Source organism: Protopterus annectens, chromosome 2.part0, assembly GCF_019279795.1.
Source record: "Protopterus annectens isolate FY-2018-M chromosome 2.part0, PAN1.0, whole genome shotgun sequence".
NCBI classification, from domain to species: Eukaryota; Metazoa; Chordata; order Ceratodontiformes; family Protopteridae; genus Protopterus; species Protopterus annectens.
The window spans coordinates 1,296,498,760-1,296,525,469 of NC_056728.1; the positions used below are offsets into that span (position 1 = coordinate 1,296,498,760).

The 26,710-nt window shown below is 39.8% G+C and overlaps 1 protein-coding gene across 3 annotated transcripts in view; it reads right to left on the reverse strand.

Annotated features, from left to right (window-relative positions):
* The window catches only part of EGF (epidermal growth factor), a 1,284,649-nt gene that overhangs the window by 610,185 nt on the left and 647,754 nt on the right, over positions 1-26,710 (reverse strand). For all 3 annotated transcript variants that reach the window (XM_044061467.1, XM_044061466.1, XM_044061465.1), the window contains one exon: positions 22,441-22,589. In XM_044061467.1, the coding sequence (XP_043917402.1) occupies positions 22,441-22,589 (149 nt within the window). The remainder of the gene's footprint in view (positions 1-22,440; positions 22,590-26,710) is intronic.

Here is a 26,710-nt window from a genome sequence, read left to right on the forward strand (position 1 = left end):
TACGAATTTCTACCTAACCTCTTGAGCTTGTCAGCAATGCCTGAGTGGGGTATTGTGTCAAATGCTTTGGCCAGATCATGGTAGGCAGTGTGAATCATTTTGCCCTCATCCATTGCTTTGGTGACCTTCTCAAAGAAGTCCACCCCTGCTCTTGATGAAGCCAAATTGCATTGGGTCCAGTGTCCAGAGATTTACTCTATCATTATTGATCATTTCCATAATAATTCTTTCCATGGCTTTGCATATAAGACTGATGAGACATACGGACCTATAGTTTCCAGGGTGCATAGATGGCCCACCTTTGTGCAGAGGATACTATTGCTATTCTCTCTTCATGAAGCACAAAGACTGTTTGGAGGCTACAGCTAAATAGCAATTCCAGAGGCCCTGATAGGTCATGTTTCATGCTATTAAGAAAGCATCCTGGGATATTGTCTGGGCCCATTGATGCAGTGTTCTTGGCCTCATAGAGAGCATTAAGGACCTGTTCCCTAGTGATAGCAGGGGGAGTTATATTTGATGGTATTTCCTGAGGGAAGGTTGAGAGGGAGAGATGGGTAAAGTTGAACCTGAATTTATTGGCCTGTAGGTTTGCTATATCTTCTGGCTCAGTATAGGTGACTCCATTTACAATGAGCTCTGTAGGCAATTGTGTATTGCCTTTGAGGTTGCGGACATAGCTAAAGAATGCCTTGTGGTTGTCCTTGGCCTGGGAGGCCAAATTTACCTAAATTTGGCTTTTGTATACTTTATTTGTCCTCTAAGTGGTTTGTTTAGTTTGATGAGAGTGCTTTTATCCTGCCGGGTGCTGCACCTCCTAATTTTTGCCATTATTTTCTTTCTTCTGTTATACAGCCGATTGATTTTGTGGTTTCACCAGGGTGGCATGTTTTTGAGTTAGTTCTGCACTTCTTCCTGGTGGGTACAGCTGCCGCTATGCAGCAAGTAACAAGCTTGTATAGGGTTTCTGTAAACAGTTCTGCATAGGCAGCAGTGTTCTCAGGGTTTATGGGGTCTTGAAATTTTACCAGGTTATCACTTAATAGCAGGAAGATAGCCTTAAAGTAGTTCCTGAATATTGCAGGTTTAGCTGGGGGTCCAGGTTTTATTTTTACTTCAAAGACCATTTTGTGGTCTGACCTTACCAGGGAAGACATTACACTAGGGGATGTACAGCAGTCCCCCATATTAGTGAGGACCAGATCCCGTATGGTTGTACCCCTGGTTGGTGTATTGACAAACTGGTCCAGGGAGTTTGTGTTTATAGAATCCAGAAATCTCTGTGCCGGTATGTTTGGTGTCATATAGGATTCCCAGTTAATAGTGTGGTAATTAAAGTCACCCATGAATATGGTATTGGGTTAGATGAATGTTTCCAAATAAGTTTGAATAAATGGTATGGGTTTCCTGGGTCATAGAGGGGGACCTACAGCTTGCAAGTAAGTGGCACTGGATTTTGCCTATGGTTATTTGAACATGGAGCAGCTCAAGTGTATTGCCTAGTTTGACAAGCCTTGAGATATATTTAGTTTTTATGTAAATTGAGGCTTCTCCACCTTTAGTCCCTGTCTGTGTAGTAATTGTCTAAATGTGTGGAAGGCATTATAACCCTGCACTGTTGGTGTGCTCTCTGCAGCTTTAAACCATGTCTCAGTGACCACACATAAGTCAACATTCTCTAGGGTAAAGAGAGCTTCTAGGGAATGGAGTTTTTTGTTTAGACTCCTAGCACTGAGCAGTAATACCTTTAGATTTTCTTGGTTTTGATTTGTTATGTTAGAAGTACTTTCAGTTTGGAATTGCTTAAAAAGGGCATTATGGGGGAAGACAATGTTTTAGCTAATTTTCAAAAGCCTAGAGAGGGGAGGTGCAGACTATCCCTGATAAAGCAGCGTGATCTGTTGACCATCTCTTTCCATGCTTTCAAATACTGCACCCCCTTGGAATGACAACAGAAACTAAGATAATTATTAAAGTCAGCCATCTTTTGTTCATTTTGTGGCATCATCCTTGGAGAGGGTAAAATGCTGCACAATGCTAGGCTCATACCAGCCTGAGACACATATTCAGAGAGCTCCATAATGTCTGTCTTCATATAGTCTAGGGAGATACTTCTCAGGTAATTTACACCCACATGGACTAGGACTGAGTCACACTGGTACTGGTACATGTGGTTCAGTGACCTGAGTGTGTATGTAATGTGGCAGATCCTTGCCCCTGATAAGCAACTGACCGTGACTTTCTCCTTACTCAGCCTGGTGACAGGGACATCAGTGTGTCTCACTATGGAATCTCCAATGATCAGAATGCTGAATTGTGTGGTGGCTTGCCTTATGGCCTTATAAGTAGAGGCTCCATGAGATGTGGCTATATGTGTTGATGTAGGTGTTGTTTTGAAAGAGTGCTGAGGGCATTTGTTACCAGTACTTCATCTAGGAGGTCTTTGGGGTTTAGAAAGGTAACATTTAACTGCCTCAGCATATGTGTGTCTATATATCTGCTTTGAATTGTGTGTGATGGGTGCAGCATGTGTACTTCTGACAACCTTATTGAAATTAGGAACACTTTTATATAACAGCTTTGCCTCCAGTAACATTGTGTAAATACACCTCTCATATACCATATTACTTTGTTTAAGAATTAACTGGTTGCCAGTAAACATGAGACAATTTCTATATAGCATCAGGATGCCCATATCCACCAAGATGGTAACAGAGATAGTGGGAAAGTTCATATCCATGGCAACAGACCCTTTTTTATTGATGTGACCAGTGATGGCGAACCTTTTGGGTTTGACCTGTCAAGAGCTCCTGACCCAAAATAATTCAGTGGACTTCACATGAGTAATGAATACAAAAGCAGTGTCTTTGGTAACTCGGGTGATGGTGATTGCTGGTATGTCACTCAAAACGTTGTGGTGTGTATCACTTTTGACACACATGTCAAAGGTTCACCATCACTGGATTAGACAGTTGGAGTGAGAATATAAAGCACTGTTAGGAGTATCCAGTTTGCAACTCTGGGGACAGTGCTTGTCACTGCAAACTAGTTGTCCTGTATGCAACTAGGTATTGGTGAAATTTAAATCATGTTTTTACAAGAAAAATGTCACTCAAGGTGTCTATGTCTATACAGGGCACTGCCAAACACTTAAGTGGAAACTAATATGTAAACACTTAAAATTTAAGGATGAAGTATTTAGGCAGATATTCTGAAGTTAGAAACAAATCAAGCAGTACTTACTGAAAACAAAGAATTAGCTTTTCAAGAATGATGAAAAGAGGGGAGTCGGGTGAATGGCTGCTGCCTGACTACTATTAGCACTGGTCTCACCACAGCTTCACTCTGCTGGGATACAATACTCCTTTGCTTCTCACACCAGAAACAAAACATTAGCACCAATCCCAAGATGAGAATCAGACCACAGCCTGTTTGGTGATCCACAGTCTTGCCCCATATGATGCAAGGGTCTTTAGGCTTTTTGTAGCCTTTTCCTGGTATATGCCTTGAATAGCAACCAGACCAATCAGGAACATCAAGCACAGACACTAACTGCCCAACCAGAAACAGTCAGGAATCAACGCATTCTGCTCCTTCTCTCACCATGAGCAGAATATAAGCACAAATTCCAAGCTGTCACCTGTGAAGCAATTATTAGGCTTTCCAGTTATCAGCAGTCTACAGAAAATAATGTTCCTGTGTTTCTTCTCTCACCAGGAGAAAACAGAAGCAGTAATCCCAAGATGACTACTGACAGTCAGAATGTGGGCTCTCCAATAATTGGTGGCCTTGCAATAGATGTTGCAGATTTTAAAAGTAAGATGAAAAAAATGGGTTAATATCCTAAGCACTGCAGTGTGTACTAAACGGTTAGATATGAAAGAGGGGGTAACTTAAGCTTTAGCTGTCTAAGTGGAGAGCCACTAATTTGAAAAGTACAAGATAGATTGAAAGGGGGTGGGCACTTTGTATTTTCATTCTGTGGAATACAGTGGAATGGCCAATAAATTTAAATAGTTGAAGGGGAGCAGGGGCGAACTGGATATCTGGCAGTTCTAATGAATGCCAGAAGGACTGGTGGCAAAATGGCCAGTGGGCAGGTGCTCTTCAAAATGATATGTGTAAAAAATGCTTTTTATTTAAATCAGTATCCACAAAATCACAACTATCATTGTCCATTGTCCAAATGTATCCAAAGTGTTATTAGTTATATTCAAATGTAAAATGTTTATAGCTGACAAGACCTGCATGTGAGGTGTGTCATATATGCAACTATGTATCTAGATGGTCGTATACTCATATGTATTTATTTTTATTAGTTTATTAGTCTATTTCAAAGGAAGTGGTGCGCAACAAAGCAGTTGTGTGTTGTTTTTTCCCAACTCCCATTTAACCAGCGCATTTTATTCTAAGCAAAATTTATAATAACCTCAGTCTCAGTCAGGGGCGGCTCATGGTGTTTGACTGCAGGGTTGCAGCCTTCCCAACTTTCTCCAAAAAAAAAAAGTTTAATTGTTTAATTATTAAACTTTACACACTTTACACACTAGTAACAGTTTAAATTGCAAGATAGTGTGTAATTGAATGCGATTCTACCGCGAAACTCGGAGCAGCATACATGCCTGCTCGAGTTCCGCTTTAAAAAAAAGAAAAAAAATCTTTTTTTTTAAAAACAGTCCAGATTGGGAAGACCACAGGCATCCTTGAAGATGCCCAGAAGTCATTGTGGTTTTAACGCCAGGAAATAGGATGTTGACTGGACTGTGAAGTCAGCAGCCTGTCATGTAATCTGAGTACATGTGTGACATGACTGGGGATTAGTCCTATTACTCGGGTCTATATTATATCATCAAACGCTTAAAAAAGCGAACGCTGATTGATCAACCTAATTTAAGCGAAAGTTTACAATCTCGAACTGTCAGATCCAAAACACATACACACAACACAAGCACACCAAACAAACAGAAATCCACACACATACACCTAAAATCTGATACCTAACCCTCCACTAAACTATGCACACACCACTAACTACCCACTTACCTTAACCCAAACCCTAACCCTAAGGTCCGTCACTATCGCACACTCACCTCACCCGCTCCCTAACCCTAACTCACTTAAATCCGCCCTAACCCTCATGTCCACTCAATCGCACACACACCTAACCCAAGCCCTAACCCTAACTCACCTAAATCACCATAACACTCACATCCACACAATCGCACACTTACCTGAATCCGACCGGTAACTTTCCACCATAACACTGAAAATGCCGAAGCAACAGAAACGGACAACCAAATTCTTTCCCTAGGAAAAAATTTGAGTTTCTGCTGCTTCGATATTTTGCAGTTTCACGAAAATAAGTTTGATCAATCAGCGTTCACTTTTTTAAGCATTGGAGGATATAATATAGATCCCTATTACTCTTACGTTCGCTTCCCCTACTTTAGTTGCAAGGGAGGGAGTGAGAGAGTGGAGAGATGAGAGACAAGTTAACAAAGAAGAGAAAATCAGCAATCTGAACAGATTAGGGTTTAAAATTTAAGTTAGGTTCTATTTTTTTTTCCTGACAGGGCCAACTAGATCATTTCTGCCTCTTTTTTCCTGGCAGGTTCAACCAGATACTTTATGCATTTTTTTTTCCTGGCAGGGCCAACCTGATACTTTCTGTATTTATGTTTTTTTTTTCCTGGCAGGGTAGACAAGATATTTTCTGCATTTCTGCATTTAATTATTTTCTGGCAAGGTCGACCAGACACTTGTTAAAACTTGGTGCAATCTACTATATAAATTATCTTTCTGATATCCTGGACCTGTAGGCTGGCAGTGTCAACCAGATAGGAGAAGGCCAAATCTGCAGTGAGCTGTGAGTTTTGGGGGCTGTTTATGATGTTTTTTAACAATATCCTGGCATGGTCAACCAGATACCAGTAGGTGGTCTATGTGTTTTGGGGGCTGTTGATGACTTTCTGTTTCTTTTTTTTTAATATAATATCCGGGCAGGGATAACTAAACACTGAAGAGGCAATGTGTTTTGGGGGCTGTTGAAGATTTTCTGTTTCTAATATAATTGGCATGGTCAATCAGATATTAGTGATTGAGCACTTATTTTATGTAAATTGGTAAGCATGGTCAGGGTTGATCCCATTGTAACATTGCTCTGCCCCTTTCTACTTGACCCCAGTTTTTTCTAGTTGGCCCCACCCATTCAGCTGCCTCCTGCAGCCCCCCTTTAATTTGAACTAATCAGCCACCACTGGTCTCAGTTTATACTCACAGGAGTTAATGTAGTGTCATTTTTTTCATATTTGTACTTTTGTGCATTTATTGTTATGCTGCAAATTTTGTATTTTTTTACTTTATTGTCAAATTCTCATTCTTTTTGGTGAAAAGGTAAGTAATTAGCATTCCTTTTAATTGCAATTTTTTAATTAATAAATTTAATTAATAATTTACTTTCATAATAAAGTGATAGATATTGAATTCTATCTTCTACATGAAAAAAATTACTTTAGAAATTCCAGAGTTAACAGTGTTTCTTAGAAGCTTCAGAATGGACACTAATTTTAATTAAGTTGTCCTTTTTTATTTTTGATTACCTGAGCCAGTGGTTCTGATGGTGCCAGAGTCTAATTCTTGTCCCAGTTTGCCCCTGAAGGGGAGTGATTTCACAAATGATAATTTTGTGTTTACTCACAACAGACAATGAAAGGGGAGAGGGAAGGAGATATGTGGTCAAATTAACATAAGGGGCAGCCAGTTAGAAAATAGTTGTTTAAGAATACAACAGCACCAATGTGCAAGGGTGAAAAAAATTTCTGTGTGACTCACAAGAGACACAGCTGTGATCTCTTTCCTAGTTTTAATATGCAATTAAAAGCAGAATACAAGTAAAACACAATGTAAAGAAAACAAATCATATCACATTCACTGTCATTATCACTGCCATCTTCATCTTCACTTTCATCTTTGTCAATATCATTGCCATAATGACAGCATCACTGCCATCTTCAATGCATCTTTATTTTCATAAATTAATAGATTATTCCATTTTTTTTCATTCTAGCACTGTTCCCTTCAGTGTTAACACAAAAACTCCTTGCTGTAGATCTACCTTTGAGATGATATACATTTTCTTCTTAAAACTGATTATCCTGTAGTAGACAACTGTTAGTGTTATATCTGAATTACTCTACTGTATGTCAGTCATTACAATACATTACAAGGAATCGTGTTATATTCTAATTTGCTTTCACCTGAATATAATTGCATTATGTGCTGATTTATTGTCTGATTGATTGACAGAGTGACTGTTCTACCTTTATGTGTTGAAATCTGATACAGACTAGAAAAAACACCTACTCACTACAAAATGCTAAACTGTTTATGTTAATTGCATAATCAGAAGGCTGAGTCACATGGGATGGAATCAGGAAGGAACAGGACAGCTGCAAATCCTACAGTAAATTCAAACACAACTTTACTACATTTTGGAATTAGAATGATTAATTTACACAATGACAGCATATTTATAGCAAAAGCTAAATGGTTAGAAAAACTTGCAAAGGATCTTTTAAGCTCAGGTTAAATGAATTTAAGGAGGCACTCCACAAGGGCATGCTTAGAACAACTTATTAGCCATCCAATTAAATTATAAGGCCCCATGTATGTAATTTCTTTGGTCATAATGAGCACCTTCAATACATGTTATTTTGTGATATTAGGAGGTGTAAGGGATTTGGCAATTTATGGAACTATGATACAGAACTAAGATGGAACTTAGCAATTAGTGTAATGGATTCATGCTGCTGTTTGCTATGTCAAGGGTACAGCCTTTTCAACTTCTTCTGTGGTGTCAGTAGCTAGTACAAAAGCTAATAACATGTAAGTGAGATAGGCAGGAGTTCAAATCCAGTGAAGAATACATTGTCTAAGTGTGCAAACAGTGACTCATGACATACAATAATGGCTTCTTGAATAGTTGTTTCATGTGTAACAGCTACTTGTCTGCTAGTCAATTTGCTGTCTCTATTAGGTCTAAGTGATTGCTACCATTTTGGATAAATTCAAAACACTTCTGGCTGTCATTTCTTAGTTTTTTAATGTAACTAAACAGGAATTTAGAATTATCCTTGGCTTCAGATGTTCTTGATTTACTTTATTAGCTATAATCTTAGCTTTTATTTCCTTACTGATATTCTTGATGGAATTTTTTAAAAAAATCAAAAAGTAACTTTATTGTCATTCAGATCATACATAAAAATGCACAGCTGAACAAAATTACATTTCTCCAAGCTCAATGTACAACAGAAACACAGAGACAAATACACATATATAACAACAGTGACAACAACAGTGACTGAGTGAACCGAGGCACAGAATGCATCAAGCTCCTCAACCATGCACATTTCCATGGACTACAGCATCCCCTCCAATCACACCCCTGCCAGTCTCCAACCACATTGCTACCATCTCCATCTCTGACTCCAGCAACATCTCAAGTCCAGTCTGGTCCCTCCACCACCTCAAACCAAAAAAAAAAAAGATTCAAACACAACTGTCATGCAAAGTCAAGCCATCACTATCTGCATATAGTGCAACCACCACTACCCCAAGGCCTGAACAGCCACAACCAGTCCAACAATCTACCCACCATCCTCACTAACCATCCCGTTACCGGTTCCATCTCCGACACCACTAGCAGCATCCCAAATACAGTCAGATTTCTCTGACCCAGCAGTCCTTGCAAATGAATATTGCAGACAAAAATCTGGCTTCTGCCCTCCGCATTCAATTCAAAATTGCCACTGCAACCAGTGTAGGCCCAGACTTCCACTAATCAGTCCAATGTTCCTCAAGAAAGCAAAACATGAACATTACCACTGCAGTCTACCACACACTCAACCAGGTCAAGAACAAACCACCAACAGACCACACACATTGACAATTCACACAGATTTAACATAAATAACTAACATAAATACATTTAACATAAATACACAAAACAGACCTCAGGAGCTGGAGGTGACACTGTCACACAGGGCACCACCATCTTAGCAATAATAATATACTATAATATGAATTATAATATTAATAAAATAATTATAACATTAATATAATATTAATTATAATTAATCAATTAATTAATTAATTAATTAATTAATAATACACTATAAAAACAATAATACAAGGAATTTTAGATGTGCTATATGATTTAAGAGTTTTCATTGTTATAAAATGTATTTAAACTGGTGGACCCATTAGATATGGCTCTAGTAAGGACATTCATAACTAGGCACTTATCTGTTCTGATTGGGTTAAAATACCCACAGTAGAGTATTTTAGATTGCTTCAAACTAATGCACACTACTTCTGTAAAGCCAGAATAATGACTCCTTAAATTGAAAAAATGACAACAGAGTCAGTAACTTTCACTCACAGACAACTCCTATGCCCAGCAATTAACACTACATTTATTCAGTGTATACCTCAAATATTAGATGTAATAAAGTAAAAATAATAATAACTGGCCACATTAATTTATTTAACCTCCTTACACACACACACACACACACACACACACACACACACACACACACACACACACACATACACACACACACACACACACACACACACACACATGCACACGCACGCACGCACACACACATACATATACACACACACACACACACACACACACACACACACACACACAAACACGTGCCTTTCAACCTCGTATCTCAATAAATAAGGAATTAAGGAGAAAGGACAACAATGAGAGCAACTACAGCCTTCATATATTTAGAAAGTTCTATAATAACAGGATTTGCATTAGCATGAATTTTCTGTATGCTATTAAGTCTGAAGTCCAATTGTTTTTCATTATTTCATGATTGCATTCCTCGATTATTTGCCAGGAAAAAAAAACACACACACACACACACACACACACACACACACACACACACACACACACACTTTGAGAGGAACAGACTAAAATATGAACCAAAAATCATGGACATTCTGTGAAATGAGAGGCACACACACACACACAGGACCATCAATTACAGCCAATTGAATGACTGAGATTGTTCACCCTAGATGTTTGACTGCCACATAGGAATGTGTCATCTTGGCTGACTACTGTCAAAATACAGTATGCAACCCATTGCAACCCCCAAATACCTCTCAACATTTTATCTCAAGAATCAAGGAGAAAGCTAAATAAATGGCAGGCAAATGATCAAAATTAGGTGCATCTACACTTGCCAGAATAACAGGCTTTGCATTAGTATGCTTTTTCTGAAGATTATTAAAACAGCTTAAGTTCAATAGAAAGGGCTCATCACTGCTTCATACAGTACCCTGGTGATACACTTGTTTATGAAAATTTCTGAAATTCTCAACATGGAATGAAGAGCTGTGAAAAGGCATAAGCACCTTATTTTTGCATGTCAATTTGTGGAAAAAGCATAATACCCAAAACATCCTAGTGAATGGAGTAAGCTGATATTTTTTTTTTTTTTTGTTTTGTATCTTAGTTTTTCTTGAAACTCCATGCATGGGCAGAGTTTTGAGAACTAGAAAAACAAACAGAAAGTCAGAACGCTAACTGTTATTTCCAATTTAAGAGTAATTGTCAACTTTGAATTTAAATGTCAATAAAATACAATTTCTCTTTTTTTAATGTAGGGGACTGCAGCCCAAAAGCTAATATCATGAGCTATCCCTGTCTGGTTAGTATGTTAACTATCTGTTTCGTGGATTTTTTTTTATATACAAGTCTAAGAATATCTGGATATACCTAACTTTGGAGGCATGGCTGTTCCAATTTATTAACATTTAGTTTAAATCAAGAAGTTATGTACTCACCATAACATTCGATGTATGTAGTCCATCTCGCCTTACATTCTTACCCGTGTGTTCGGAGCCGAACCTTGGCTCCAACTCAGCCATACTCTAGCTCGAAGTCATCAATTGTCTTGTGGCTAAGAGGTATCCCATCATGCAACAGGTCTCTTCCCCAGATCTTGTTTGCTGCAAGCTCACACACATACACACTGAGAAGAAGAACAACCCCAACAGAAAGGACTACTGACACCTAGAGACAATACCTCCAGGTCCTCCAGAAGACGGAAGGAGGGAGGGTTAGTAAGAATGTAAGGCGAGATGGACTACATACAGCGAATGTCTTGATGTTATGTAGTCCAATCTCATCTTCATTCTCACCCGTGGGACAGCGTCCCTAGCACCTTGATCTTGGGTGGTTCAGTGAAATATAGCCTGACTAAGGACGGAACTGGAGCAGCCAAGCTGTCAACTTGAGGGTCTGGATGGAGGGATGTAACTGTCCTGACATATGAGTCAGCAGATCTGGAGCTGGGTCCAGAATCCAGGGCTTGTCTATTAGATAGGGTTGAAGGAAGGGAAACCAAATCTGACGAGGCCAATGTGGGGCAATGAAGATCATTTTGCTTCCCAAAGACTGTGCTTTCTGAATGACCTTTGATATCAGAGGTAACGGTGGAAAGGCGTAGAGAAGACTGGAGGGCCAGTCATGAGCCAGAGCGTCCCTGGGTATCTCCCCTTCTGGGGGGATAAGGGTGAAATAGCTGCTGCATTTGGCATTGAGGGGGCTGGCAAATAAATCGCAGCAAGGCTGACCCCATCTGTGGAATATCTCTTCCGCAACATAATTGTTCAGGGATCACTCATGAGGCATTAGGATAGCTCTGCTCAGCCTGTCGGCAATCAAGTTGGACTTTGCCGGTATATGCATTGCAACTAGAAAGCGTTGGGAAGACACGGCCCACTGCCAAACTCAAAGTGCCTCTCTACAAAAGGGGTATGATTTGGTTCCTCTCTGTTTGTTCAGGTACCGTACCACTGACATGTTGTCTGAGTGGATTGCAATTGTCCCTAGAGGGAGAAAGCTCTGAAGTGCTTGCAACACTAATAGCACTGCTCTCATCTCCATGACATTGATATGCAAATGGGTCTCATGATCCTGCCATGTGCCTTGGACAGTCCTGCCAAGATAATACCCCCCCACCCGATCTGGGAGGCATCTGTGGTCACCATGGCAACTGGAGGAGATGGGACAAAAGGCTTGCCCACGTTGTGATTGCTGGCCTTAAGCCACCAGCATAGATCCCGCTTGCACGTGTCCGTAATCAGAATAGAATGGGAGAGTGGAAGATGCTGTAGTGACCACTGGGCAAAAAGCAGCCACTGAAGAACCCTCATGTGTAGTCTGGCAAGGGGAATTAACATGATCATGGCAGCCATGGTCCTTAACAACTTGAGGACCACATTTGCCTTGACCTTCCACAATGGTAGTAAGGCATAGACCTGCTGTTGCAGAGCCTGAATTCTCTCTTCTGGTAAGAAGGCCCTCCTGAACACTGTATCTAGTTCAGCGCTGATAAAAGTGACATGCTTCAAGGGCAACAAGGCAGATTTTTCCCAGTTTAGAGTAATTCCTAACCTTTGGCACAGTGTAATGGTGGCGTACCTGGTCTGTAACAGTAGATGCCTGGTGATGACAGAAAGGAGCCAGTAGTCCAGGTACGAAAACACTTGGAATCCTTGACGTCTCAAGTGAGATGTTACCACTGCCATGCATTGGGTGATCACCCTGGGGGTTGTGGTGAGACCAAAGGACAGAGTGCGAAATTGAAAATGGCTCCCAGCTGGAAGCATAGATGACTTCTCGATGCCCTGTCCATCTTGATATGGTAGTAAGCATCTTTGAGGTCAATGGAGCACATCCACACATCTTTCCCTAACAGAGGGAGTACTGACTGCAAGGTGACCATGTGGAACTTGGACTTTTGTACATGAAGGTTCAGTCGGCTGAGATCCAAAATGGGTCTCAGGTCCCCTGTTCTTTTCAGCACCAAAAAGAATCTGGAGTAAGTCCCTAATACTACTTGGTCTGTGGGGACAGGCTGGATGGCTCCCTTTGAAAGCAACTTTTTTATTTATAAAGTTGCAGAATCCCTGTGACTGGGTGGAATGTCTGGGATTCTCTTGGTTGGTGGGGGAGGAGAAGAGAAGGGAATATGATAACCTCTGGAAATTATCTCTAATACCCACTCATCTTGGGTGACATCTTGCCAGGCTTCTGGGTATAAAGAAATGCGACCCCCGACCAGCTCCAGAGACGCACCTGTTGGGCTTCCCTTCAGGAGCGCTGGTAGGGAGAGCCACGAAAGGAATCATGGTCCCCCTGGTTACACAGGCTCCTCTGCCTCTAGGGCAGCATCTACCTGAATTTCCACCCCCTCCCCTGTCTCCGGAGGGGGAATCACTTTGTGTGGCCTGAAAAACCTCTGTGACTTTCTGAACCACATTTTCCTACCCTTCTGACCCTTGGGGTAAGGTCTAGAAGGCATGGAAAAATGGACTCCCATGGCAGACAGGGTTTTTTCCTTCTTTTTCGCACCTAGTGAGAGTGTCCTTCACCTTGGTTCCGAACAACGATGAACCATCAAAAGGGGTATTGGTGAACGTAGACTTGAAGGCCTCCATGAAATTGCACAGGCACATCGAGGAGTGTCTCCTAAGAGAGACTCCGGAACCCACTGCCCTACTCACTCCGTTGGCTGCATATGAGATCAGCCTCATGGAAGAGTTGGTAAGGGAATTTAGGGTAGACATCTGTGCAGTGACCTTCTGTGCCATGGCATTAGAAATGTTACCCTGTAGAGAATCTCCTAGCTCTTTTAGAAGATCTCTCTGGAGCCTTGTAAAATGCATTAAGTAGTTCAGCGACTGCAGTGTAAAGGCCGCTGAGGTAAACACATGCTTCCCATACCTGTCCATAGCCCAGGACTCCTTGTTAGGTGGATGGACGGTAGACAAAGTTTCAGCAAGTTCCTTCTTGGTGGCCACTGCCACCACCATGGCATCTACTGGAACACCTTTAGTTAGATATTCCTTGTCAGAGGGGGCAGACAAAAACTTACTGGGTCTCCTAGGGACTGGTTTCACAGTTTCAGGAGTTTCCCACACCTTTCAACAGTCAAGATCTAGTAGCTCATCAAAAGGGGGAGAAACCCAAGAGGTGGAGAGTTGAGACCTGAAAGCCTTCAGGAACACCAATTCCTCATCAGAAGGGGATTTGGAGGGCCAGCCGCCTCTCTGCTTCAAGATCTCCAGGATATCTGAAAAAGAGATATCTTCAGAAGACGACTTGGGGAACCCTCTGACTCCTCGAGGTCAGTGCCCGACGTGAGAGACTCATCCGGGGAGTCAAGGTGTTTCCCCTTACACAATCTCTTTCTGGTGGGCTCCTCAGGCAAAAACTCTGGGGAGACATCAGAAAGTCGGGGACCACTCATGGAGGTATCCTGAGGCTTAGGGTCTCTGCTGCCCATGGATAAAGCGTGATCCAAAACTGACACTGGTGCTGGAGGGGGCAGAGTATTGGTGCCATAGGATGTAGCTGATGACCTGGCCAGCATGTTCCTCATAACCTTGATGGCTGATCCCCCTGCCTCCAAAGACCAACTAGCTGTAGAGTAGTAGCCCTCGGCACCGAGGAGAAGAGGTCCGAAACAGATGTCAGGTCCAAGCTCACTCAAGCCAAAGCACCGAGAGGAAGGCTCGGAACCGATGAAGATCAATCCAATCCCTCCCCATCAGGTCTGACCAGAGAACCGTGAACCCTCAACCCCGTGGACAGAGCCGATGGGGTTGGAGCAGAAATCGGAACCGAGAGGCCAGGCGAGGCTACTGGATCTGACCTAATGGCAGCCGATGGAACAGACAACTCTGGCTCCAAAGGCTGAGAAAGGCTCGGAGGAGAAACAACAAAGGATGAAGAGGCCATAGGCTCCAGAGCCGACTGGGTCAGAGACAAAATCAATTTGGCCAACAGCGATGACTGAAGCAGTTTCTCCACCACCCTATCAACGTCCCCATTGGAAAGGGTCCTGGAAGACCTGGAGGATAATGTAGGAGATCTGGATCTCCCTACAGAAGGGTGCTTGCGTGAAGGAGAAACCAGTCGAATAACTGGAGACCGGCTCCGAACCAAATATCCGTGACTGGCTCCAAAAGGCTGGGAGCCGATACAGACTTAGTCAAGAGACTACCTTCTGTCGGCACCGAGGGCAATGGAACCGAAGAAGGAGAAGCTGTTCTAGAAACTTTCTCTGGTGGCTCCGAAGAAACAGACGGAGCTGGAGAGCACTTCTTAGAAGTCTTTTTGCCATTTTTAGCTGGAGAGGATAATGCACTGGAAGACTTAGCCAAGTCTTCCTCGAAGGAGTGTTTAAGCAGTCCTTTCAAAATGAGCTTGTTCTTCCTCTCCTGTAGCACACGGGGACTGAAGGAATGACAAAACAAGCAGGACTCTTGAAGGTGAAGAGCCCCCAAGCAGTACACACACACAGAGTGCCCATCAGTTAAAGACATCTTATTGTTGCATTCAACGCAGTTTTTAAAGCCCAAAGGCCTGTGTTCCTTAAAATCCTTGGACATGCTGAAAGGAACAAAGCAATAAGTACACACACTAGACCCAACTAACCCCACACAAGAAACAGAGCCTCTAACTAAAATGGCCTAGAAACCGGCGGGAAAAACAACAGGGAGGATTAGGTCCTCTAACTTAAACGGGCCTAGCCCGGGGAAACAAAGGCAGGATAGCACCACTAGCCAGATACAACAACACTAGACACTAACAGAATGGGGCCCCAAAACCAAAGACCACACAGAAAACAAAGGGGAGGACTAGGTCCTCTAACTTAATGGGCCTAGCCCGTGGAGAAAGGAAACTAATGGGATACCAATACGGCCAATGACAAGGCCACAAAAATCAGCAAAAGAAACAAACAAAGGCAGTAAAACACCACTACCACACACACAGCGCTATGAAAATAACTTATTTTTAGCAACAACAAGTCAACAGTTTATAGAAATTTTATAAACAATATACTTAGCCACGGCCAAAAGTGCGACCACGTCTGAGCTTAATGAGCGGCAAACGAGATCTGGGGAATAGACCTGTCGCAGGATGGGATACCTCTTAGCCACGAGCCAATTGAAGACTTCGAGCTAGAGTATGGCCGAGTCGGAGCCGAGGTTCAGCTCCGAACCCACGGGTAAGAATGAAGGCAAGATTGGACTACATAACATCTCCCATTATAAAATCATTTTTGATAACAGGTAAATCCTCAGATTCATTTAGGAGTCTTATCTAGTCTTCAGACAATATGAATGGTGTCCTGCAGTAGGCCAAAGTTGATATTTTGTAAGATGAAATTAAGTGAGTTCAATTTATGAGTAACTGAGAATCTGTCTAATGGTGATGTTGTTTTTAATAAGTATGGAAATGCTACCACAGTTTCTATCAGACCTAAATGCATGATAGAAGCAAAACCCAAGGATGGGGTAATGCTATTTTTACATTGAAACCAAGTGTCAGTAACTACACAAATATGCATGTGTACAAGCTGAAGAAGATCTTCAAGATCAGATCATTTTTTGTTAAGACTTCTGGTACTGAGAAGAGCCATCTTGATATGGTCTGACTTAGGGTTGGAAATGGCTCAATTACTGCTATATTGCCATGTCCATTAGCTGGAGTCTGCTCTAGAATATTACTGTGGGTATAGCTAGGGATTTAGCCAGTATGTAAAAGCCATCAAATGAAAGATGTAGACCATCCTTGGTGTAGTAATTTGGACTGTCAATCATCTCCTCAATAATGGACCCTCCTAGAATGCCACTAACTTCTAAGCCAATCATCTTTTCTTTGCATATAGAGTTCATACTGGGCACAGAAAGAAAGAATTCCACTCAGGATCAGTGTCTTTTCTGCACTAAAAATATGCATGGTGAAATCTAACATATCTGTCTGCATGATCCTATGGGTTGTGTGCCTTAAGACATTCACACCCCCCATGGACTACCACTAGATCATAACCATATTTGTCTCATGAGTGGGCCTTTAGTGACCTTGTGATGACAAGGAACCTGGTACCAGAAAGACAATAAACTGTAATTCTGTCTTTGTTCAGTCTTATGAGTGTCGATTCAGTGTGCTTGACAAAACATCACTAATTAATAAAACATCACTGCTTCTACTCAAATATTTGATGGTTTGTGGTAAACCTCCTAGTGACATTTTACAATATGTAAACATGATGCTAATGTAGTGGTGGGTATATGCGGAGAACTGGTCTTCTTAACCTTAGGAGGCTTCAGTAGATTTTTTTGCAGCCTCAGTATAACTCACGTTTTGTGTGGTTGAGATGAAGTGTGGAGGGTAGTGTGTGTTACAAGTGATTCCTCCAATTGCATTGTTAATGTGAATCTCTCACAGACTGAATTAATCATGTTAAGTAGAATTTAATTGTCTGTGAGCATATGGCAGTTCCTACACTGCCAAAGAGTACTAAATGTTATAAGGCAGTTATCAGAAAGCATGCAAAGCAGATATACTTTACATTTTGTCCAGACCGGTCTTGGATTTACTCTGGTCTAAGTACTGTTTGTAGCTTGGCTAGGTGCAGGGTGTAGTAGGTGAACTAAGTTCGGTGAAGGCGCAACTAATACTGAGCAGCCAAGACTGGTTTAGTGGAGCCATGTGCATACTATGTGAGAACAATATAGATGGTACAGCAAATACTGTAACACTAAGGAGTTTGTAGTCTACTGGTAGAAATGCAGTAACACTAAGGGACGCAGAGTACAAGTAATAGTGGCCCAGGAAAAAACTCTCAACCAACAGCATACTTTAGCAATGAAATGCTCAACTAGTAAGTGATAGCAGCCTTGCACAGCTGCATTCAGCTTTCAGCAATACAGCTATAGTGAAATGCTCAATGAGCCAATGGCCAAACACCCTTTAATGCTGTTCAGTTCTTCTAAGAGTGACTAAACAGTTACTATGGAGTATCAACTACAACTTATAATACTTCATCTATACGGTGCAAATGTGAGTCACATTCGGGTTGCACAGCAAGGCTTATAAGGAACCTAGTGATTGTTAGCCTAGTATACACCTATGAACATATGAACTTCCTTGGTGGTGAACGGACTGATGAGTAAAGTTCAGTAAGAACAGGTCAGATCCAGCTCAAGCAAGAGGTCAGATTCAAAGCTCAGAATAGTGCCAGAAAGCTGGAATGTTGTGGTCTTTATATCAAAGCTCTTCCCTATGTTAAATGCTACTAAATTGTTCAGCCGTTAATGCACTTGCCTGTGATCCAGGAGAATGAAAAAATTAAGACAACCAGTATCAATTCGCTGCTATACCAGCAGTAACTTAAATTCCCAGATCATCATCAAATTACCATTTTTTAAAAGATAATCGCTAACAGTGTTCCAAGATAGCCCCAAACACTACTAAATGAAATTGTGCTCAATTAGCAATACACACTGAAATAAACAAAAACTGTTTCTCATATATTTGACAAAAAGGTAGGTAATTAAAACACCCTGTTGATATAGAAAACCTGTTAGTGGACAAATTCCAACTTTATCCCCCCTTTTACCCCCAACCATCCCCCTCAAACATAACCCCTCCAGCTATAACTAGGGAGCATATAATGGCTGCACTCGCTAAAGCCAAGAACACAGCCTCGGTGGGCTCTGATAACATCCCAGGATGATTCCTGAATAGTGTAAAATATGACTTATCAGGATCCATGGAGTCATTATTTAACTATAGTCTTAAAACAGGTTTTGTGTCACGTGCAACAGTCGTCCCCCTTCATAAGGGAGGACCTTCAATAGATCCAGGAAACTGCAGACCCATTAGTGTGACTAGTTTTATCTGCAAAGCCATGGAAAGAAATATCATTGAAATTATGAACAAGGACATAGGAGACCTCCAGACATTGGATCCATCCCAGTTTGGCTCTCCCAAAGGAGGTTAATACTTATTGAATCTGGTGGACTTCTTTGAAAAGGTCACTAAGGCAATGGATAATGGAAAATGGTGCATACTGCCTACATAGATCTGGCTAAAGCATTTTATGCAATAGCCCACTCAGGCATTGTCGACAAACATATGAAACTAGGTATAAACCCCTTTATAACATGGTGCATAGCTAGCTGGCTCACTGACAGGACCCAGGAGGTTAGAGTCAGTGAAGCCACATCCACAAAGAGGTCAGTCACCAATCTCACACAGGGCTCTGTGATGGGTCCACTCCTCTTTGGCATCTACTTCTTGTATGTCAAAGGCCTTTGGCTGACAAAGCTTGCAGATGATTGCAAACTGGGAGCAGTCATTGAATCCCCTCCAGATAAGAACACCCTTCAGGAGGGTGAAATACAGAAAAATGCATAGTGTCAAAGCCAGGCTTAAAATTCAATAACAAGAAATGCATTATAGTAGCATTTGGGAAGTCTACCACCCTGGGTAAAAAAGCCATCAATAAAACATCCTTAAAAGCTGATTCACTAGTCAGGGATCTAGGAACTTATGCAGACAGTAACCTAGCCTTTGACCAGCATGTGTCCAGGCTAGTAAGAAAATCCTTCTATGTTGCTCAACTTATAAGCAAGGGCATGCTATCTAGGTCCAGATAGGTGATCAAACCTCTGTACTTGTCCCTATCAGACCAATCATACAGTATAACACCCCCTTCAGTATGTATCTCACCAGACACATGCAGCAACTGGAGCATCTACAAAGGTCCCTTACAAAAAGAATACAGGGAGTAAACACAATGTCCAGTGTTGATTGCCTCAAAGCCCTGACTCTTTATTCGGTATCTTACAGACTTCTGAGAGGTGATTTTTGCCTGGCATACAAGGCATCCCTGGACCCTGTTTTGATGAACACACAAAACAAATAGCATTAGAACTACTAGATTAAAAGACCTGAATTTTGCTTGCAACATAAACAGGATATGCCAGAGACAGATATGTTTCTCAGGGAATTCCCATTCTTTGGAACATGGTTCCCATCCATGTGAAGCAGAGTTCCCCCCATCCCTTTTTTAAGTCAAACCTGAACCAATGGATGGGTAATTGGAAATTCACCCCTGGTCTTGCTCCTATTTCTCTGATGGACAGAGGCATTCAGTAAATCACACCTATATAAATAATATTTGTGGGTCACATTTGCATTGTATGACTAGGCTTATAAGAGCCCTAGTGCTCATTAGCCTAGTATACACCTACGAACCTATGAACTTCCATGGTAGTTGAAGGGATTGAGGAGCCAAATTCAGTAAGAACAGGTCAATTTCAGTTCATGAAGAGTCCGGATGTGCAGCTCAAAATAATACCAGAAGGCCAAAGTGTTGTGGTCTTTACATCACAGCTCTTCACTATGTTACATGCTAGTAAACTGTTCAGCAGTTAATGTACTTGCCTTTGATGCGAGAAATATTGATGATGAAGGTTTTATTATTTCACAATTCTCCTGCATTCACATTCAAATACTGTCACTGAAGTGCATCATAAAGTGGGGGGTACTACTCTTTGGGTGACATTTAAACAGCAGTCACATCTGCCGTAGTTGGTATCAGTCACGTGTATGTTAATGATCGATGATACTTATTAAAAGAAGAGAAGGTCAGTTTGCAGTGATGCCTTTAACAAATTTTCCCAGTCAGAATAAATACAAGAGTTATCATATGAATATTGTTGTTGTTGTGTCTTTTGGCTTTTCCCAGTTAGGGGTCACCACAGCGGAACTCCGGTCCGCTAATGATTGGCAGTAGATTTTTATGTGCCGAGTTGCCAGCCCTGACGCACAACCTTCAATGAAGGTATGCCCATTCACGCATGTCTCCAGACAGAAGACGCTCTAGCTGAGAATCGAACGGGACAACGTCTTAAGGGTCAGATATGCAATGTTTCTGGGATATAAAACAGGAGCTCCAAATGTGGTAATAAAAATGGATCTGAATTTAGCAGGGTCACTTTTTTGGACACTATGTTGCAGAACAACAAACTTTATCATGTGGTACTTAAATATGATGTTTTGTCTAGTCACATTTATAAGACATTGTTACTATTTTATCTTCAAACAAGTGTGTGGGTACAAGGCTGTGTGCATGTGTCATAGACTCAATAGACTCTTCCTGAAAAAAATAAATAAATAATGAATTAAATAAAATGAATGAGAAAATAAATAAAAACAAACAAAGAGGCAAACAAACAGATAACTAAATGCTCAATATTCTGTCTCATATTCAATATAGTGCATGAGGAAGATACAGAAAGGGGCTACACATGAGGTTATAACAAATGGATATGATAGTAGCTAGGATACTTCCTTTGCTGATGACTGTTCAGCATGACAACTGATGATATAACTTGACAACTAATGGCATAGCGTGTGTGTGTCTGTGTTTCTGTGAGTGGCTCAGACTAAGTTTAGTTAGTCTCAACAGATGGACTATTTTTCTTATTCTGCAAAAAATAACTCATTTCTTCTATAGGTTACACTTTTACATATTTCTATTTTTTTTGTTGGGGAGTCTATTTTATAAGTAAAACAAAACACTCTGTTGTGCAATTTATTGTCTGAAAGGTGTATTTCCCTTGTGCAGAGCCACTCACTGCAAGTGCCTCATGCCCTAATGCACAATGGGAGGTGTTCACGCAATGAACCATGTCTCATTATGTCTTATTTCTTAGTAAACTTACTGTAGATTTGGCTGTCTCACACAAGAGTGTATCATGCATTTCTATCCTATTCTGACAGTTTTCGCTTGTACTGCACTGCACTTATACATAGTGCAGTGTATATATATATATAAGTGCACTTATACATATGCTGTTCTTTGAAGTGATATGGCTTGTATTTTTGCATTTTATTAGATGCATACGTCTACTATTTTTTGTGTTTGTGCTTCTAGGTAAGTGAGTAATAGTTCAGCTGGGTGATTCCTCTTTATGAGTCAATAAACAGGTAAGTAAGTATGTAAGTAAATGAATAAAAGCATAAGATTAGCTGCCATTTTCATGTAAAGCAGTTTAAAGCTCTATTAATTCCACCGTAAACAGATAAGAAGTCATACTCAATGTTTAACACCACAGAATTCAGTGGATTATGAACTAACTGTTGTGTTGTTTATTCAGAGGACAGGAGTACATACATCACATGAGTGGACTTGTTATTGCAAACAACATGTCATTTAAACTGCACCCCTTAATTTCAAGATGAGAATTTTTGCACCTTTCCTTTAAGGTGGCTCACTGGCAAGCAGCTCATAGAGGAGGTCTTATCATATACTACTTCTTCTTAAAAGTCCCCCCTTTCATGTCATATTCTGTATTACAGCATACAGTGTATATGACACACTGGAATGTTTCTGTGACAGGTATGAGTTTTACAAAGTTATTTCTCTCTGGCCCAAGTCATCAGTGATTATGAATAGTTTTAACTTTGGTATTATTAAATCAAATGTTAGAGTTTTACGGGCTGTTGCATCTATTGTAACCAAGATGAGAATGTCCTACCCTGTATCTGTCCAGTACAGTTTACGACTGATCCAGTCCATAGCCAATCCTTCAGATAGGTCTATATCTTCTTCAATTATTCTCTCACGCTCTGAGCCATCTAGGTTTGCCCTTTCTATCCACTTCAGACCCGTGTGTGCAAAGTACACCTAAACAAAACACAAACATAACCTGAACGCTTTAATATTTTTATGCAAACTACAGTTCACATTAAAAATAAAGAGTTAAATATTTACATTATTGAAGGATCCTGAGACTTCAAGACATTCAGGAAATCACATACATATACATTTATGGTTCTTGGCATTTAATTTAAGTGCACCTACATTGAATCAAAAATAACCAAACTGGCATTTAAAAAAAACAAATTTTACCAAAAAACAATGAAAAAAAACTGTTGTAAAAGGTAACTAAAAGGTTTACTTTTTCGATTCTACAACAAAGTTATACCACTAAATTTAGACCAATACTGCCTGCCAAATGATAGTGTAACAGAAAGGGTTTTCCTAAGCTAAGGTGATGGTTTAGTGTTAAGGCAGGGGAAGGTTTAAGGTTAGGGTTAGAGTTAGGGTAAGCATGCATTAGTAAGGAAGTGCAAGGTGGGATTTACCCACCTACACCTCCTTAGTAATGTGTGCTAAGACTAACCCTAACCCAGAACCCACCCCAAACCTAACATTATCTAAAAACCTTGACTAATGGATAGGAAATTGGAAATTCACCCTGCATCTGGCCTCCATGTCTCTGACAGACAGAGGCAGACAATAATACCCAAACTAACATACCCCCAATATAACTTCTAGAAACTTCCTAACTTACCCCTTCCTAATAAACATCCAAGATACTCAGGAACACAACTGGGTTGGGTTGCATACCTAGGCTTATAAAGGCCCTAGTGGTCATTAGCCTAGTATGTACTTCTGAACCTATGATAACTCTTTCCATACCATTACCACTACACAAGCAGTGGTGGATTATATAAGATGTTGTCCAGGTGACTGCCTGGGACCCAATACTTGCCGGCTTTTAAACAGCATTTTTTCTGACAGTTCTGCTATTACGTTGTCTATTCTGAGTATCTGTATCATTCTATAAATAAATAAAACGAAAGCTGTAGGTTGGAAGCAAAGACGAAACGAACTGAAAATTCAGTATTTATTCCAAACACCTTCAAAAAAACATCCACCCACTATCAAAAATCATTAATGCTTTTCTTTAAAATACATCCATGCATTTTCGTCCCCACAGTAGGACTTCATCAGATGAATGAATAAAACTCCCTCCTCAACAGTTTTTATACAAATTAAGAAACTCATTATCCAATAATGCTCCTTAATTACATTTCAAACAGTCAAACCAGCATTGTAGTGGGCTCATAAATATTCATTAGCTCATTGAATATAAAATTTAAAAAGTAAAATGTTAAATTCATTTTATTCCTTATCAAAAATAACAACTTATGAGTAAAGCCATTAAATATATAAATATTTATAAAACCATAACATTTTATATTACATATGACTTGTTTTAAACAAAAATAAACACTATATAAAATCCATCTTTGTACTACTTGTAATTCCTAAGGAGGTACAGAAAGGAATTGTAGAGGGAAAAACAGTACCATCTACTGTCTTAAAAAAATATTTTAATATTTGGCAGCCCTTATTTTAAGCAGTGGTAGTATGGAAAGATACTCATTCAACCCTGGAAATCTACCTGCTTCCAGTGTTACCTGCCACCATAACTCTTTATATTCGATTTTCTCTTCCCATATACCTCCCCTAATATCATGTTTTACTTGATCTAGTACTAAAAAGTGGAATTTATACCCTTCACATGTTTTGGAATGTTTAAATAATGCGTTTGTTTCCTTTCCTTTAGAAATGTCATAAATGTGTTCATATACTCTCCTTTTCAGGGTTCTTTCTGTTTTCCCTACATAAAATGAACCACATTTTTGACATATAGCTAGGTATACTATTCCCCTAGTGTCACAATTATAGTAGCCTTTACTTTGTATCCATCTTTTTCTACTTTCTAAAAAAATCTCTTCTTTATTAGAAATATATCCACACTGGTTGCACCTACCACATTTAAATGTGCCAAATTTCTTTCCACCTTCCCTTTGGTTACCACAATTGTTGTTTTTATTTTCTAATATATTTCTTATACTGCTAGAATTTTTGTAAACCACTTTTAGTGATGACTTCGGTATATCTTCCAAGTCAGTAAGGGCAAGGAATCTTTCCCATTCCTTTTGAAAGGTTCCTTTTATAAAGTAATTAGTTGCATTGTATTCCAGAACCAATGCCCGTTGATATTTAACTGGGTTTTCTAATTCATTATTTACTTTTTCTTTTTCTTCCTGCTCATTACTAATCATAACCCCTTTAATGGGTTTGAATCTATTTTCTCTGCCATTTACAACTTCTAACCTAATTTTCTTAATAAATTCATAGGGGTATCTCCTATCCAAAAACATTTGTTCCAATAGTTCACATTCTGCAACAAAATCATTCTCTAAGCTAATCATTCTAGATCCTCTTACAAATTGTCCCTTCACTATATTCCTTTTACAATGTGTAGGATGAGCACTGTTGTAGTGAAGGAACGAATTACAAAATGTATCTTTCCTAAATATCCTGGTTTCTAGTTCATTATTTACTTTGTAAACTTCTAAATCCAAATATTGGAGAACATCATATGAATGTTTATACGTAAATTTAAGAAAATGGGTAGAATTACTTATGTATCTCATAAATTCTTGAAATTTTTCCTTGCTATCTGTCCAGAAAATAACTATATCATCCAAAAATCTATGATATAGGGACCAGCAAAAATTAAACTGAGAGTTTAAAACAAAAGTTTCTTCCCATTTTGCTAGAATAATATTTGCAAAGGTAGGAGCACAAGCAGCTCCCATGGATACTCCCTGTGTTTGTTTAAATAGTTCACCATTAAATATTAAAAAATTATTCTTTAGAACTATATCCATGAGTGCTGTACTTACTACCTTTTCGCAATGTGACATAGATTTGTCCTGAAAGACAGTGTCCTCAAACATTTTCATACCCATATCATAAGGTATACAGGAGAACAAATCAATTATATCAATAGTAACAAATAATAAATTATCTGAATATAACTCCATTTTAATTTTTCTCAACAAATCCCAAGAATCTCTGAGGATAGCCTTATTTTGAAGCCAAATATGTTTGGTTTTTGTATCAACATATTTTGCTAATGGTAACGTTTTAGAGCCATCAGCAGATACTATAGGCCTCAATGGTGGATCCTCAGCGTTTTTGTGGATCTTGGGTATTCCAAAAATACTAGGAATTTTTGGCTTCTCAACTCTCAGATACGCATATATTTTACCATTAATCAAACCCTCCTGTAACATATCCTGTAATACTATGTCTATTTTGTGATATGCCAGATTTATCTCATTCCTAGAAACACAGGTATATTTAGTTTCATCTCTTAAAATTTGATTCATTTTTCCTTCGTAATATATTGAGTCCATTATAACTATCCCCCCACCCTTATCAGGTTTCATAACTCTCACTCCATAGTTAGACTTTAATTCATCCAAAATAGTCTTTTCTTCCTTACTCAAATTAGTTTGATATTTAATCTTACTTTGCATTTCTCTAATTTCTTTTTCTAAAGTCATTTCGAAATTTTTTAATTGTGAGTGCAAAGGGGGATTGTAAGTGGACTTGCGTATTAATCCTTGATTATTTTGATTTGTTCTGTTTATATCATTCTTGGAAAATAATATTTCCAAATTAATTTTTCTAAGGAACAGTTTAATGTCTAACAGAGTTTTAGTTAAATCCCCTTTAGTATAGGGAATATATTTAAGCCCCTTCGCCAATAGGCTGAAATAATCCTTAGTTAAGGAAATATTACTGAAGTTGTAAATGGAAAACCCACCATACTTGTTGTTAAAACCTTCAACCACTATCTCTTGGGTAGGTGTTACTTCATTAGGGTTGGGGGTATATATACCTAATATCTCCCCCTCCCTCTTCTCCCCCCCCCTCGAAAATTTCCTTTCCAATTTTCCTGTCTGTGAAAAGAACTGTCATCCCTAACTAATGGCGGGAAATCTTGATTATATTCATAGTTATCCCACCCTTCAAACTCCTGTTCAATAGGGTTGTGAACCTTCTCCCTTTTGTTATTTCCATAAAACCTTTTATTAGCATAGGGTGGCTTAGGATAATTAGTACTGTTGTCATATTCCTGCATGTCCCTCTTCAAT